Source organism: Myxocyprinus asiaticus, chromosome 15, assembly GCF_019703515.2.
Source record: "Myxocyprinus asiaticus isolate MX2 ecotype Aquarium Trade chromosome 15, UBuf_Myxa_2, whole genome shotgun sequence".
Lineage (NCBI taxonomy): Eukaryota > Metazoa > Chordata > Actinopteri > Cypriniformes > Catostomidae > Myxocyprinus > Myxocyprinus asiaticus.
Genome location: NC_059358.1, coordinates 19474764 through 19487766, shown reverse-complemented (window position 1 = coordinate 19487766; position 13003 = coordinate 19474764). Strand labels below are relative to the sequence as shown.

At 39.3% G+C, this 13003-nt stretch overlaps 2 protein-coding genes across 7 annotated transcripts in view; both read right to left on the bottom strand.

Moving 5' to 3' along the window:
* The window catches only part of LOC127452802 (low-density lipoprotein receptor class A domain-containing protein 4-like), a 79215-nt gene that overhangs the window by 14512 nt on the left and 51700 nt on the right, over window positions 1–13003 (bottom strand). Inside the window, exon 1 of one of the 6 annotated variants that reach the window (XM_051718528.1) lies at window positions 6394–6652. The exons of the other annotated variants lie outside the window; for them this stretch is intronic. Coding sequence (XP_051574488.1) covers window positions 6394–6508 — 115 coding nt within the window. The 5' untranslated portion in view covers window positions 6509–6652. Of the gene's footprint in view, window positions 1–6393; window positions 6653–13003 lie in introns of those variants that run through there. 6 annotated transcript variants of the gene reach the window in all.
* LOC127452801 (melanocortin receptor 5-like) overlaps window positions 1–13003 on the bottom strand; it is a 75018-nt gene that overhangs the window by 37680 nt on the left and 24335 nt on the right. The gene's annotated exons all lie outside the window — the stretch shown is intronic.

The window sequence follows — 13003 nt, the reverse complement described above, 5'->3', positions numbered from 1 at the left end:
AAGAAACAAACACTTCTCTCCCAATTTATGGCATAAGAGGAGAGACCAAAAGAAGGAGAGAGCAGAGGGGAGAGTGAAGAAAAAAAGAGAGAGGATGACACAGACAGGGAATCAGGCAAGACAGAGAAAGGAAGTGACAATCAGACAGGCGGACAGATAAGACAGAGCAAGAGAGGCTCGGATCAGAGTGCCAGAAAGGGCAAATAAGACTACAAACACAAAGCCATTAGACTGGAACTGAATCAATACAATACAAAATCACTACAGGATTCAAACTCTCACGCACACACGAAACGGATACTATGACTTGTGCACAAAGAAAAGTCCTTTCAAATATACAGTACTGTGCAAAAGTCTTAGGCACATGTCTTAAGATGGTTATTTATATCTGCTACTTTAGTGTGTCAAGAGGAAATATACATTTTATACTCCCAAACATTCCTTTTGCAAAAAGAATATAATATAATAGAAGAACAGGGAGCCCTGCAACAGATGGCATGGCCCTCACAGAGCCCCCCACTGAACATCGGGTCAGTATGGGATTACACGAAGAGACAGAAGTAATTGAGACAGCCTAAATAAATAAAAGAACTGTGGCGAATTCTCCAAGAAGCATGGAACATCCTATCTACCAACAACCAAGAAAAACTGTGTCCAGGTGTAAGTAGGAGAATTGGTGCAGTTTTGAAGGCGAAAGTGTTCACACCAAATATTGATTTAGCTCTTTTTCTGTTTACTGGACTTTGTATAACGTTAATTTATTAATGAAAACTATTTGTAATCTTTTTTTAAGAAATCCTCACTTTGAAAGTTTTTCACAAGTGCCTAAAACTTTTGCACAGTACTGTACATCCTCAGATCTGTTTTGAGGACATGAGGGCAGTTCAGGTAACTCAGTACCTTTACATGTACAGTTCTAGTCGAGCTACAGCATGTTTTTGCATAGTTGAGCTACAGTTTTCATTTGTCTGTCCAAGTATACATGAAAAGGAAGGACGTCAAATATGGCGGGTTTAATATACTTTGTGCGTCACCTCTGCCTTTTGAAACATGCATGGACACAACACCGAGGCCAGTTGTGTTACGATTAATGATTACAACAGGCTAGATGAAGCCGAGCTACAATCGTATTATCTAGGTCTGTTATTCCGGCTTCACAAAAATGGTACGAGTTACGAATTGGTACGATTTCAGTCAGACTAAAGCATTTACATGACATTTTAAGAAGACAAATGTTTTAATCCGACTGAAATCAAACTTTTAAAGTGCATGTAAATGTACTGACTGTTACAAACACTATGTACACTCATGGTGCTTCCACACTTGGTTCGATTGCTTGGACTGAACCAGAGTTCGTTTCCTCACCCCTGCTGGTCTCTGTTATCATCATATTTTTTGGGTTCGAACCATGGTCCGATTGCGTCATCAACGTGAGCACAAGCGGAAGCTGTTTACCACTGTAAATCGGTAACAACTCAAGAAGATATCAGCTTCACTGTGTTATTAAAGTATTAATTTCTTTGGATTTACCACCATAACTTTAAATGCACGGAACGACACTTATGTTTGTCTGCCACAATGCACTGAATGTGCAATGATGTAATTAAAGTTAGCGTTTGTCTGCCATGAGCCCGCGGATGCGCTAAAAGAGATGTGAAGAATGAGAGCTGCTTTCTGAAAGTGATTCATTTGGACAAAAGCAGTTATGAGAAATGCATTATACCAAAATAATTGCGATCGGGAGCCTGCAAAGATGCAAATTATACGTCATCACAAGCAGTTCACTCACGTGATTTGGCACGATTGCGCTCATATCAGCATCGAACCGTACTGGAGTTCTCATTAACAGTACCCCAGACCACCTTTCAATCAAACTCGGGCGTGGTTCCTGGGTGCACACTCGAGTTTGGAAAACAACGTTCACATTATCTAAACGAACCAAACTTTGACGTCATTCGAACTAGGGTGCGCACCAAAGTGCTAGTGTGAAAGCACCCTAACAGTTGCGCAGATCAAACTACTTTATCTTAATTAGTAGTGCAACAAGCAATCAGATTACTGTCTGGTGGCCAAAATATCATACATTTACATGAAAAGAATTTTATAGAAACTTGGGGGGTGGGCTCTTTTGGCAATTTGGGCCAGTAAGCAACCACTTAGAACACCTTAGCAACCACATGGCAACCACCCATAACACTTATTTGTTGCGACGAGTTTTGCAAGAGCAAGCACCACACATTTTTTTCAGGTGTAAAAACAAAGCTAGTTAAAGGAAAAGTTCACCCAAAAGTGAAAATTCTCTCATTATTCACTTCCCCTGATGCCATCCCAGATGTGTATGACAGTCTTTCTTCAGCAGAACACAAATTAAGATTTTTAGAAAAATGTCAAAAAGAAGCTCTGTAGATCCTTTTAATGCAAGTAAACAGGTGCCATCAGGCTGCTGGCTATTGACGGTCCAAAAGGCATATTTAGGCAGCATAAAGTAATCCACATAACTCCAGTCGATCAATTAATGTCTTCTGTAGCAAACTGATAGTTTGGTGTAAAAATCGATAATTAAAATGTTGCTTCAGCCCAGCGCTGAATGTCTGTTTGAAATGAGCTAACTCTTGCGTGGTGTTCGTTCCGCTGTTGTATACAAAGCGCACGTTTCGGACTTCTCGTGTGAATACGCCATAGCACTTACAACATTGATGCGTCGACTGCTGGCAGGAAGTGATTTTTTAAAGTTAATTAAGTTTTAATTACTGATTTGTTTCTTACACCAATCTATCAATTTGCTTCAGAAGACATTAATTGACTGGAGTCTATGAATTAGAATACCTGCCCAAAAATCGTTACTCAACCAATGGCGTGAGTTGGGAGTGCGACTATCTGACAGTTCAAAAAACAGCAGATGAGGGGCGTATCTGGAAAGCTGGAAAACCTTGCTTATTTTGCAATTCCGTTCGGTGGTGCTAGTGTCGCAGAAATTATATACTTCAGCTATAATCACTTGGCTATGGTCTTTGTCTTTGTCATTATCACTTTAATCTGGTCTCGCAGAGAGAATTTGTCCTTAATATTTGTGACAGTGTAACGAGCTGTTCTTTGATTGTTACGTCATGTCCTAGTCTCCTACTGACACACTCTCTGTCCTATTTAACACTGACCTCCTATGCCAATCAGAGAGAGAGAGAGAGAGAGAGAGAAACAGAGAGAGAGAATGAATGAATGAAAAGAGGGTCTGGGTATCACAGACTGCAGATTAGCCATGTATGCAGAGTTAATTAGTCTCTGCAGACCACAGCGAGAGGATCAAATTGCATCAGGCTATTCTGTCACCAGGCAGAGCAGACAGATAGCGCTAGACAAGACAAAAGAGAGCGAGTGTGTGGGTGAAGAGCAGAAGAGGGAGGGCAAGAGAAACACAAACAGAGAGGCAGAGAAAGAGAAAGAAGCAAAGTGTGTGAAGGTGATACATCTAGTGAAATAGATAGAGGTCGCAGCCTTCATGGTCATCTATACATGTCCTTTTAATGCATTAACCAATTCACAGTGACATTCACAAATGTATGTTAATTTGAACACTTCTAAACTGGATTTCCCCGCTGGATTTCTCTGAATCTAATGCATCCTCCAGACCCTTTGCACTCTAATACACTGACTAAGTGATTCGGGCTGGTAACTGGAAGGTTGCGGTCTCGAATCCCTTTAGGGGTGAGTTCTGAGCTATTACCACCAGTGTGCCCTTGAGCAGGACACTTACCCTCAGGTTACTACAGGAGGACTGAACCTGTAATTAGTGTAATGTCACTTTGAATGGCAATCAGTGTGTTTACATGCACTTGAAAAGTTCGATTTCAGTCAGACTAAAACAACTATTTTGTCTTATTAAAATCTCATGTAAATGCTTTTGTCCGACTGAAATCATATTTTTGCGTAACAAACCTTGAAAATGCGATTGTAGCTCGACTTCGTCCAGCATCGCCATGTTTCTTTGTGCGGTTATATTGTGCAACAGCACGTTTTTGCGTGGTCAAGCTACAGTCTTAATCTTTCAGTCCAAATATACATGGCACAATATGAATGAATGAATGTTACACTTATAAAGCACTTTTCTGACACTACACTCAAAGCGCTATACATAGTGAACAATGGGTTCTCCGCAACCACCACCAGTGTTCAGCATCCACCTGGATGATGTGACAGCAGCCATAGTGTGTCAGTCCGCTCACCACACACCAGCAATTGGTGGAGAGGAGCTAGTAGAGTGATAGAACCAATTCATGGATGGGGATTATTAGGATGCCATGATTGATAAGGGCCAATGGGGGGAATTTGGCCAAGACACCGGGGTTACACCCCTACCCTTAATGAGAAATGTAATGTGTAACTGAATAATATACCTCTACCTTGTTTGTGTTGTGTCCGACTTCCAGGTTAAATACATAGTCGCGCATCACCTCTGTGTTTTGGATGATGCGTATAACATCAAAGTCAAATGTGGTTCAATTAAGGTGCAAACATGCTGGACGAAGCTATTGTCTAGGTCTGTTAAGCTGACTTCACAAAAAAACTTACTGGTATGATTTACATTTACAGTACATTTTAAATAGATGAATAATTTTTTTAGTCCGGCTGAGCTCAAACTTTTAAAGTGCATGTGTACTGCAGTTGTACACATTAATCAGACTGCAACCGGCCTTGCCATTGTGCTCATGCTCTGAAAGACAGAAGTGATTAAGTGATGTATTACCGGCACTTCTTCAGTTGACATCCTTCCTTCAAATATTTGATTACACATTGTGGCAAGAACATTTATACTTGAACAGACAGATAAAGACTGTAGCTCAACTAAGCAAATAAAACTACTGTAGCTCAATTATAACAGTGCATGCAAATGTACTGAGCATCTGCTAAATACAGTTGCAGGGAAAAAGTTTGTAAACCCTTTGGATTCAAAAGTGAATACTGTCAATGTGTAAGAATACACTAGAATATAAAAGAGTTCAAAACAAACACACATGGACTAAAATTAAAAACTTAAATTCTGATTTCATGGGGATTTTATTAAAATACGAATGAAGTTAAAATAGCAAACAGGAGTGAATTGCAAGAATGAAATGTAATACTCTAAAAGCAGGTGTGCATGCATGTGTGAAACAGCGCTCATTAGGGGTGGGTAAAAATATAATTTTCAGATTAACTGCGATCTCCATTTGAACGTTCTCGATTCTTAAATCCCAAGATCGATCTTTCACTCAATGCTCTACCTTCTACTACAATGAGAGGAAATCAATCGCATTTGCAACCAAATTTCGCACTATGCGACTAAAGTGAATATATTTGGCAACTGGCTGGTAAATGTTTACATTCACCAGTAATTGTGTAGTTTATTCGTGAAGCGTTCAGCAGCGAGATCCCTTCACAGCCTGTTGAGAGTAAAAGTTGTTCCGTGTAATGTGTGTCCAAAGAGGAGATCCACGCAACCCATTTGTTATTGAATAATGTCTCTTTTAATACTCTCTGTTCTTTACAGTCAGTTGTTGATCAAAAACAACTACAAAAAAAAAACATTTAATTCTAATCATGCATCGCACAGATTAGGTAAAACCATTTGAGTCCCCTCTTGTTAAAATGCGCTCATTTAAAGGCACTGTTTACAGAAATACTGTTTTTTGTTAAAGGTGCAGTAAAATTCAGAAACCCTTGTTATTAATGACACCTGTGGCCTTTAAGTGAACTACAGTCAGCTACCTATTGCTCGTGCACACACTCCATAGGGACGCTTGCATCGACCAAAACAATGACGTAACGTACAAAGAGACAACGTGATTCACCGGCATCATGCTGACAGATGAGGTAGCATAATTAAAATTACAGTTATGATTGTTTTACTACAAACTTTGAAACTGTATATTATATTTGACTCTCCAGTGCTGGAACAGGGCTAAAACAAAATGTGGATATAGGTCTGACTATGTGAGACTGTAGTTTGAAGTAATCACTTTTCTTTGCATGATACATTGACTGCATTTATACGATAGCCTATGTCGGCGTTAGCTAGCTAGCCAGCTTTATCAATAGCTGTTAGCTAAATTTGGTGGATGATGACAGTAGCTGTTTATAAAATAGACTGTACATTATAAATATCTTGACACAATTCAGTATTGATGTGATTCCATCACAACTGTCATTTTGATTTATCGATGCGCTATTGTTTTATAATAATAGAATGTATATATTTTCTGTATAACCAAGTTACGTTACACTTATGAATGGAGCTTTCTGCATTATCTTGAACATTGTCTAGCATTCATTTCATGTGTTATTGTAGTTTAGCTAAAATTACACAGATCAATCCTTATGGCACTATATTTCACATGCTTTGCACTTATGTAAGCTTACCTGTCCAATAAGAAGAAAGCCAATTCAGGGTCAGTTTTGATCCCCAAAACCGAATGAAGCTCCCTCCAGGAATCAAATGCCCTGCCGACGTTCGCTCTAGTTTTCGCTCCACCATGATCACGTTCCCGTTTAGCCAGACGAGATTCAGTAGATAAATGTTTTTTTTTTGGCTTACTCAGAGTTTGTGTAGGAGTCGGTGTTGTGCTGGGAGCCGGACGTTTGCTAGATTCCATCTCTAAGATAACGTTACCTAGTGTTGCAGTTTGTTGTCGCTGTTGAATAGCGGAAGAGAAGCACTGAGGCAAGGCTCTCGGTAGCACGCCTAAACATCACATCCTTTGGATTTTCCCGGCAAAAGCGACCCGCTCCCTTCGCATGAAAATCAGTCTACAGGCTTTAATAAGCAACCTAGGAAGTCCGGGAAGGGCTCATTTTTTAAGTTGCGTTACATGCCGTTCACACATTGGCAAAAGAAGGGCGAATATTACATGAAAATGGTTACATATTGCACCTTTAAAGAGACAGTACTGGTTTTAGCACGTATTCAACAAATCAATGTAAATACTAGTAAATAGTACAAATTATGCAATTTAACAATTAATATGTAAGAAAAATAATATATGAAATATAAAATCTTATTTATTGATTAAATACATTTATTTGTTCATTTTTAAAAAGCCAAAATGTGACCAAAATGATGAAGTAATGATATTTAATAGTAAAATTAATATTTTCTTAATGTACCTAGTTAAAAGGTCCCCTGTATAATTAACAGCGTTAGCTGGGAGATAATTAGTTTTATTTGTAAGCAAAAGAACAAGATTATAACTGAAATATGAATCTATATGAATCGATATTTAATCGAAACCAGAATCGAATCGAGAGCTTGTGAATCGGAATTTAATTGATTCTGGAAATCTATATCAATACCCAGCCCTAGTGCTCATGTTCACCTGGCCCCCCTCTAATCTTACATTCAGCTAACATGAGGGGGGGGGGATGGAATCCGTCTAGATGCCAGATCTGTCAAGATGCCTTATTCCACAAAACACACACCAATCCTAAATCATTTACAGCATTGCACATAACACCTGGTACCCGACAAACATACACAAACACAGCTTTTCCAGACGGTCTAAGAGATGGGCACCCTGCACGAGACACTGCATCATGCCAAGCTAGTACTGGAAAAGAGGAGCAGGTGTGCTTACCTGATGTCAAACCCTGCCTGCTGTGTACATACAACACACAACTCTATCAGAGTGTGCTACCACTAATCAACACTTCAACAAAAAAAACTAAAATCTGATCACATTCAATAAGGACCAAAATGTTCTTGGCTTCGGTAACAGAGCTGGAACTGACTACTTGGAACTGACTACTAAATGGATATTGCAACAATGAATAAGTGTTTAGATTAGTCTAGGTTCAGACAGTATCTGATTCTTTTGTTTCTTCACTCCCTACCGAGAGCAAGAACCACATTATGGTGACCATGAGGAGGTTACCCCATGTGACTCTACCCTTCCTAGCAACCGGGCCAATCTGGTTGCTTAGGAGACCTGGCTGGAGTCACTCAGCACACCCTGGATTCGAACTCGCAACTCCAGGGGTGGTAGTCAGCGTCTTTACTCACTGAGCTACCCAGGCCCCCCCACTGAAGGTATTATTAAATTAGTTAAAATATTTAATAAACACACACACAATTGGCAGGAAGTGTGTGGAAATTTGTGAATGATGTGTGTCCCAATTCTGTAGAGATTTCTGCGCACACAGATTCCATATGCATATGGATAACAGTAACAGTCCAAAAGAGTGAATTTAACACAGTCCGAGATGATTTATAAAAAAAAAGAAAAAATGATATGGTATCGTGATATGATATCGATGACAAGCATTTGAGTAATTTTCGATATTTAGCCAATGTTCAATATCTAGACGATCAGGCGCGTGTCGTTAAAAACGCAAGCAGTTCGTCTTTCTCAGACTGTATGAAGTTGCTAAGATAGATGCCTTGCTAGCGACTAGGCTACAATGGTCCGAGTCCAGACCCCGGATTGATTCCATCTGGACCCATAAGACTTCATGACGATGGTTGCATCCTCTCATCGTCTCTAGTGAGCAGTGCGACAAAACAACAGTGCTGTGTACACCAGCTCTGATCTTTCTGGGCTGCATTCTTGAATATTTTTCTCTAGCAACGAACACGCTTCATTCATGCCCTGTCCCGCTCCGGATGCATTGCCTCTTTTCCCCGCATGAGAGTAGACAAGAGGTGCCACATAAGTTAATGTGGTTCCAAAGCGGCTTTAGACCATAACGTTTTTTTCCTTCTAAATTTAGCTTTATAAATCAGCATGTATCGAGTCTTTAATAATAAACAAATAGATTGCCATTCTAATTTTGTGAAAATTAATCAGATGTCATCATCTCTGGCACGGATGACAAGACAATAAAATTACTAGTTACCCTTTCTCACTATAATGAAAATATAAAAATGGTCCATTCACTCTTTTACATGTTCTAAATTTTCTCTCAGGGGATACCCCTGAACCCCCATACAGTTTCATTCCTCAGTCACAAGGGCTTCTATTCCCCCATAATTGGGTATCTGAATATAAAGAAATATAAAAATATATAATTCGAATTAAAAAAAAAATATTCAAACAAATACTGGACTGCTGTCATTATGCTTCAAAACGAACAGATGTTCTTTTAACATTAATTTCCAACTGCACTCAATTCGTGAACTCTATAAAATATTTTAATATTTTGTAGAAGATCCGTCAGACCCCACTGCTTTGGCTATTTCTAGGCCCCAATGCAGTTTTGTAAAGGCTATTTTAACTGTTTAGGTTTTTTTTTCTTTCTTTTCTTCTGCCAATTTGGAAATAAAAAATAAAAAAAGTGCAATGTGCAAATGTGCATGTATATCGGGATAAATTTCAATATCGAACGATATGAAAAAGAATATTGTGATAATATTTTTGGCAATATCGCCCAGCCTTAGTCTGATGTAGGTTTTATGTCTTACATGAACACAATTCTCAGCTCGCTTTGGATGTGTAGCCTAAATAAACAATATGGCATGCAACTGCCCTAAAAATTTTTTTTTTTAATGTAAATTATATTACTAGAAATTAATAATTGTAATTAAAATGACAAGGGAAATAATCAACAATTATGATTATTATGATATGTGCAGCCCTACAACATTGCTAATATCAACAGCCTAGAGTGAATTTAATGATTTTGAATACTTGGTGGAGGAATTGTTTATTCAGTCAATTTAAAGGGACAGTTTGCCCAAAAATCATGTACTCACTCTCATATCCTTCCAAACCCAAATTAATTTCTTTCTTCCATGGAACACAAAAGGAAATGTTAGGCAAAATGCTAGCCTCGGTCACAGTTCACTTTTATTGCATCTTTTTTTTCCATACAATGAAAGTGAATGGTGGGTAACATTAGACTTATTTTCTGCCTTACATCAACTTTAGTGTTTTATGGAACAAAATAAAGTCATACGAGTTTGGTATGAATTACACGGTGGCCAAAAGTTTGGAATAATGTACAGATTTTGCTCTTATGGAAAGAAATTGGTACTTTTATTCACCAAAGTGGCATTCAACTGATCACAATGTATAGTCAGGACATTCATAATGTGAAAATTTACTATTACAATTTGAAAAAAAAAATAAAAATAAAAAATAAAATAAAATCAGAATTTCTTAAACTACTTCAAAGAATTCTCATCAAAAAATCCTCCACATGCAGCAATGACAGCTTTGCATATCCTTGGCATTCTAGCTGTCAGTTTGTCCAGATGCTCAGGTGACATTTCACCCCACACTTCCTGTAGCACTTGCCATAGATGTGGCTGTCTTGTCGGGCACTTCTCACACACCTTACAGTCTAGCTGATCCCACAAAAGCTCAATGGGGTTAAGATCCACAACACTCTTTTCCAATTATCTGTTGTCCAATATCTGTGTTTCATTGCCCACTCTAACCTTTTCTAACTATTTCTGTTTCAAAAGTGGCTTTTTCTTTGCAATTCTTCCCATAAGGCCTGCACCCCTGAGTCTTCTCTTTACTGTTGTACATGAAACTGGTGTTGAGCAGGTAGAATTCAATGAAGCTGTCAGCTGAGGACATGTGAGGCATCTATTTCTCAAACTAGAGACTCTGATGTACTTATCCTCGTTTAGTTGTACATCTGGCCTTCCACATCTCTTTCTGTCCTTGTAAGATCCAACTGTCCTTTGAAGACTGTAGTGTACACCTTTGTATGAAATTTTCAGTTTTTTTTTGTTTTTTTTTTGGCAATTTCAAGCATTGTATAGCCTTCATTCCTCAAAACAATGATTGACTGATGAGTTTCTAGGAAAGCCGTTTCTTTTTTGCCATTTTTGACCTTATATTGACCTTAAGACATGCCAGTCTATTGCATACTGTGGCAACTCAAAAACAAACACAAAGATGTTAAGCTTCATTTAACAAACTAAAGAGCTTTCAAGCTTCAAATGATTCAGAGAGTGCTCTGAACGAATTCTACTGAATCACGAATAGATTCAGACCGTTTTGCAAGCCTGTTTGGCCAATTCACTGAAAAGAATCGACTCAAAATAATTATTCATTCGCCAAACAGAAATGCTGGACACACTTCATGATTGATGAAATATTCGGAGAGTAAATGTTTCACAATCGAAGCGCTCACGGTATGCACAGTGCATATGACTGTACAGATGCAGGCGTCACTTGCCTTGGCTATTTGACCCGCAGTTCGGCCTGTGCCTATTGATTCCCGACCCGCACCGCAAATGACAAATGTAAATATTTTTCCACCCGTTACATCAAACATTAGCGGTTCACCCATCGGGTACCCGCCCATGTACAGGACTCTGCTGTTGCTTCCACTTTATAAAAGCAATAAGCCACTCGAGTACATGTGTTACTGTGATTTTACCGTGGGTAAGGGGGTTTTAAGCACTTCGCTTCACTTCATGCCCAAGAACACCCCATTACCATGGTAAAATCAATGTAACACATGGCCTTTCATGTCATATTTCTTTATTTACAACAAATAAAGACCAACCAAAATGCCACAGCTACACCACAGGATATTCGGTGAGATAGGTTGAATTGACAAGTGCAGTGATTTTGTTTGCCAGCATGTCTGTCGCAGTCAAGGCACTCCTATAACATCAAAGTGTTTTCACAGGCGCTTCAGAGCATCAGCGTTAAGACATCAATGAGCATTTTGACCATTTAAAACTTGATCCGTACATTATTCCCTAGTTTAGGCTCATAATGTGGCATTTTATATATACAAAACAGTTTTGTTAATAGATAGTTGCTGAGTATACACCTGATGGTGAAAGTCACAAAATATAAATAAAAAAAGGCTTGACAAACCTGTCTGAGGGTGTTTGTAAAGGACTGATCACACAGGTTGTCCGTGTGCTGAGATGAAAAAGCCAGAGGCATGCAGGGACAGTGAGAGAACAACACAAAACAAGCTGGCAGACTGGCACCCTGTTGGGCACCAGGGGAGTGGGCATCTAGCCCAGCCCAGGAGAGGAGCCACCAAATAAACAGCACAGACAATCTGAAACGGGCATTACAGCCACGCACGCCAACGCAGCCTGATCTCTGTAGCTATGCCACACGGGAGCTTTCACAGTCAATAAAGAGATTATTTAAAAGAATACAGACTTTGAAGGGGAAAGACAGACTTTGCAAGCACATATTTTTCTTTGGAAACATTTCAAGTTTGTTCCTTTTATAATAAATAATAGCCTCAAATGTTCGCCTGAGCCGAATATAACCATTGCTTATTTTAGACTCCACATTCACAGGGTGGATGTGACCACAAAGGATGACGGCTAAGGTGTGGCGACCTACACACACACAAATGTTGTGTACTAAACATCAGCTCACCAAGCCCACAAACTCTAACAACCATGACTGGGATTATAAAAACCTTGCCAGACACGTTTTTTTCCCCTTCTTTATTTCATTTAAAAAGGTGCAAGAAGCGGAACAGTCTGCCTGAGGGCATACTTAGCTATGAAGGGAGTTTCTAAAAGATCAGTTGGAGGAAAAAAAAGCTCTTCTTTCTAAAACATTCCTCCATGACCGCTAGCTGAACTTGCAGGAACAGCTTCAGTGCTGAGAATCACACTACTCCATCTGAGAACATTAGAGCTCGGGTGGGACAGAGTTCACCAGTGAAATTTCCAAAGAGCGAGTTCAGTAAGAAGTGAAAGGGAGAGATGAAGACCGGGATGAAGGAATAAGAGGAGAGAGCAGGTTCTTTATTCCGCAAAGTCGTGTTGTTGTTGTTAGCCACACCCAGCCCTTATTAAAACTTCATCCTTCATGGGTGGTCCTGTTTAACGTAAAACAAAAAGTATTGTATGGATTTCTAACGAAGCTCAGCTCGTTCCTTGGTTTACTTAGGATGTCGTGGCTAATGAGTCACTCACCGAGGCTAGATCCTACACTGTTCTTAATCAGCTGCAGTGCTGCTTTTAAAGCCTCAAGCAGAACAAGCAGTTTATATGCAGTCGGTTATAAGTTTGGGCCTGGCTTGGAGCAAGATCTGT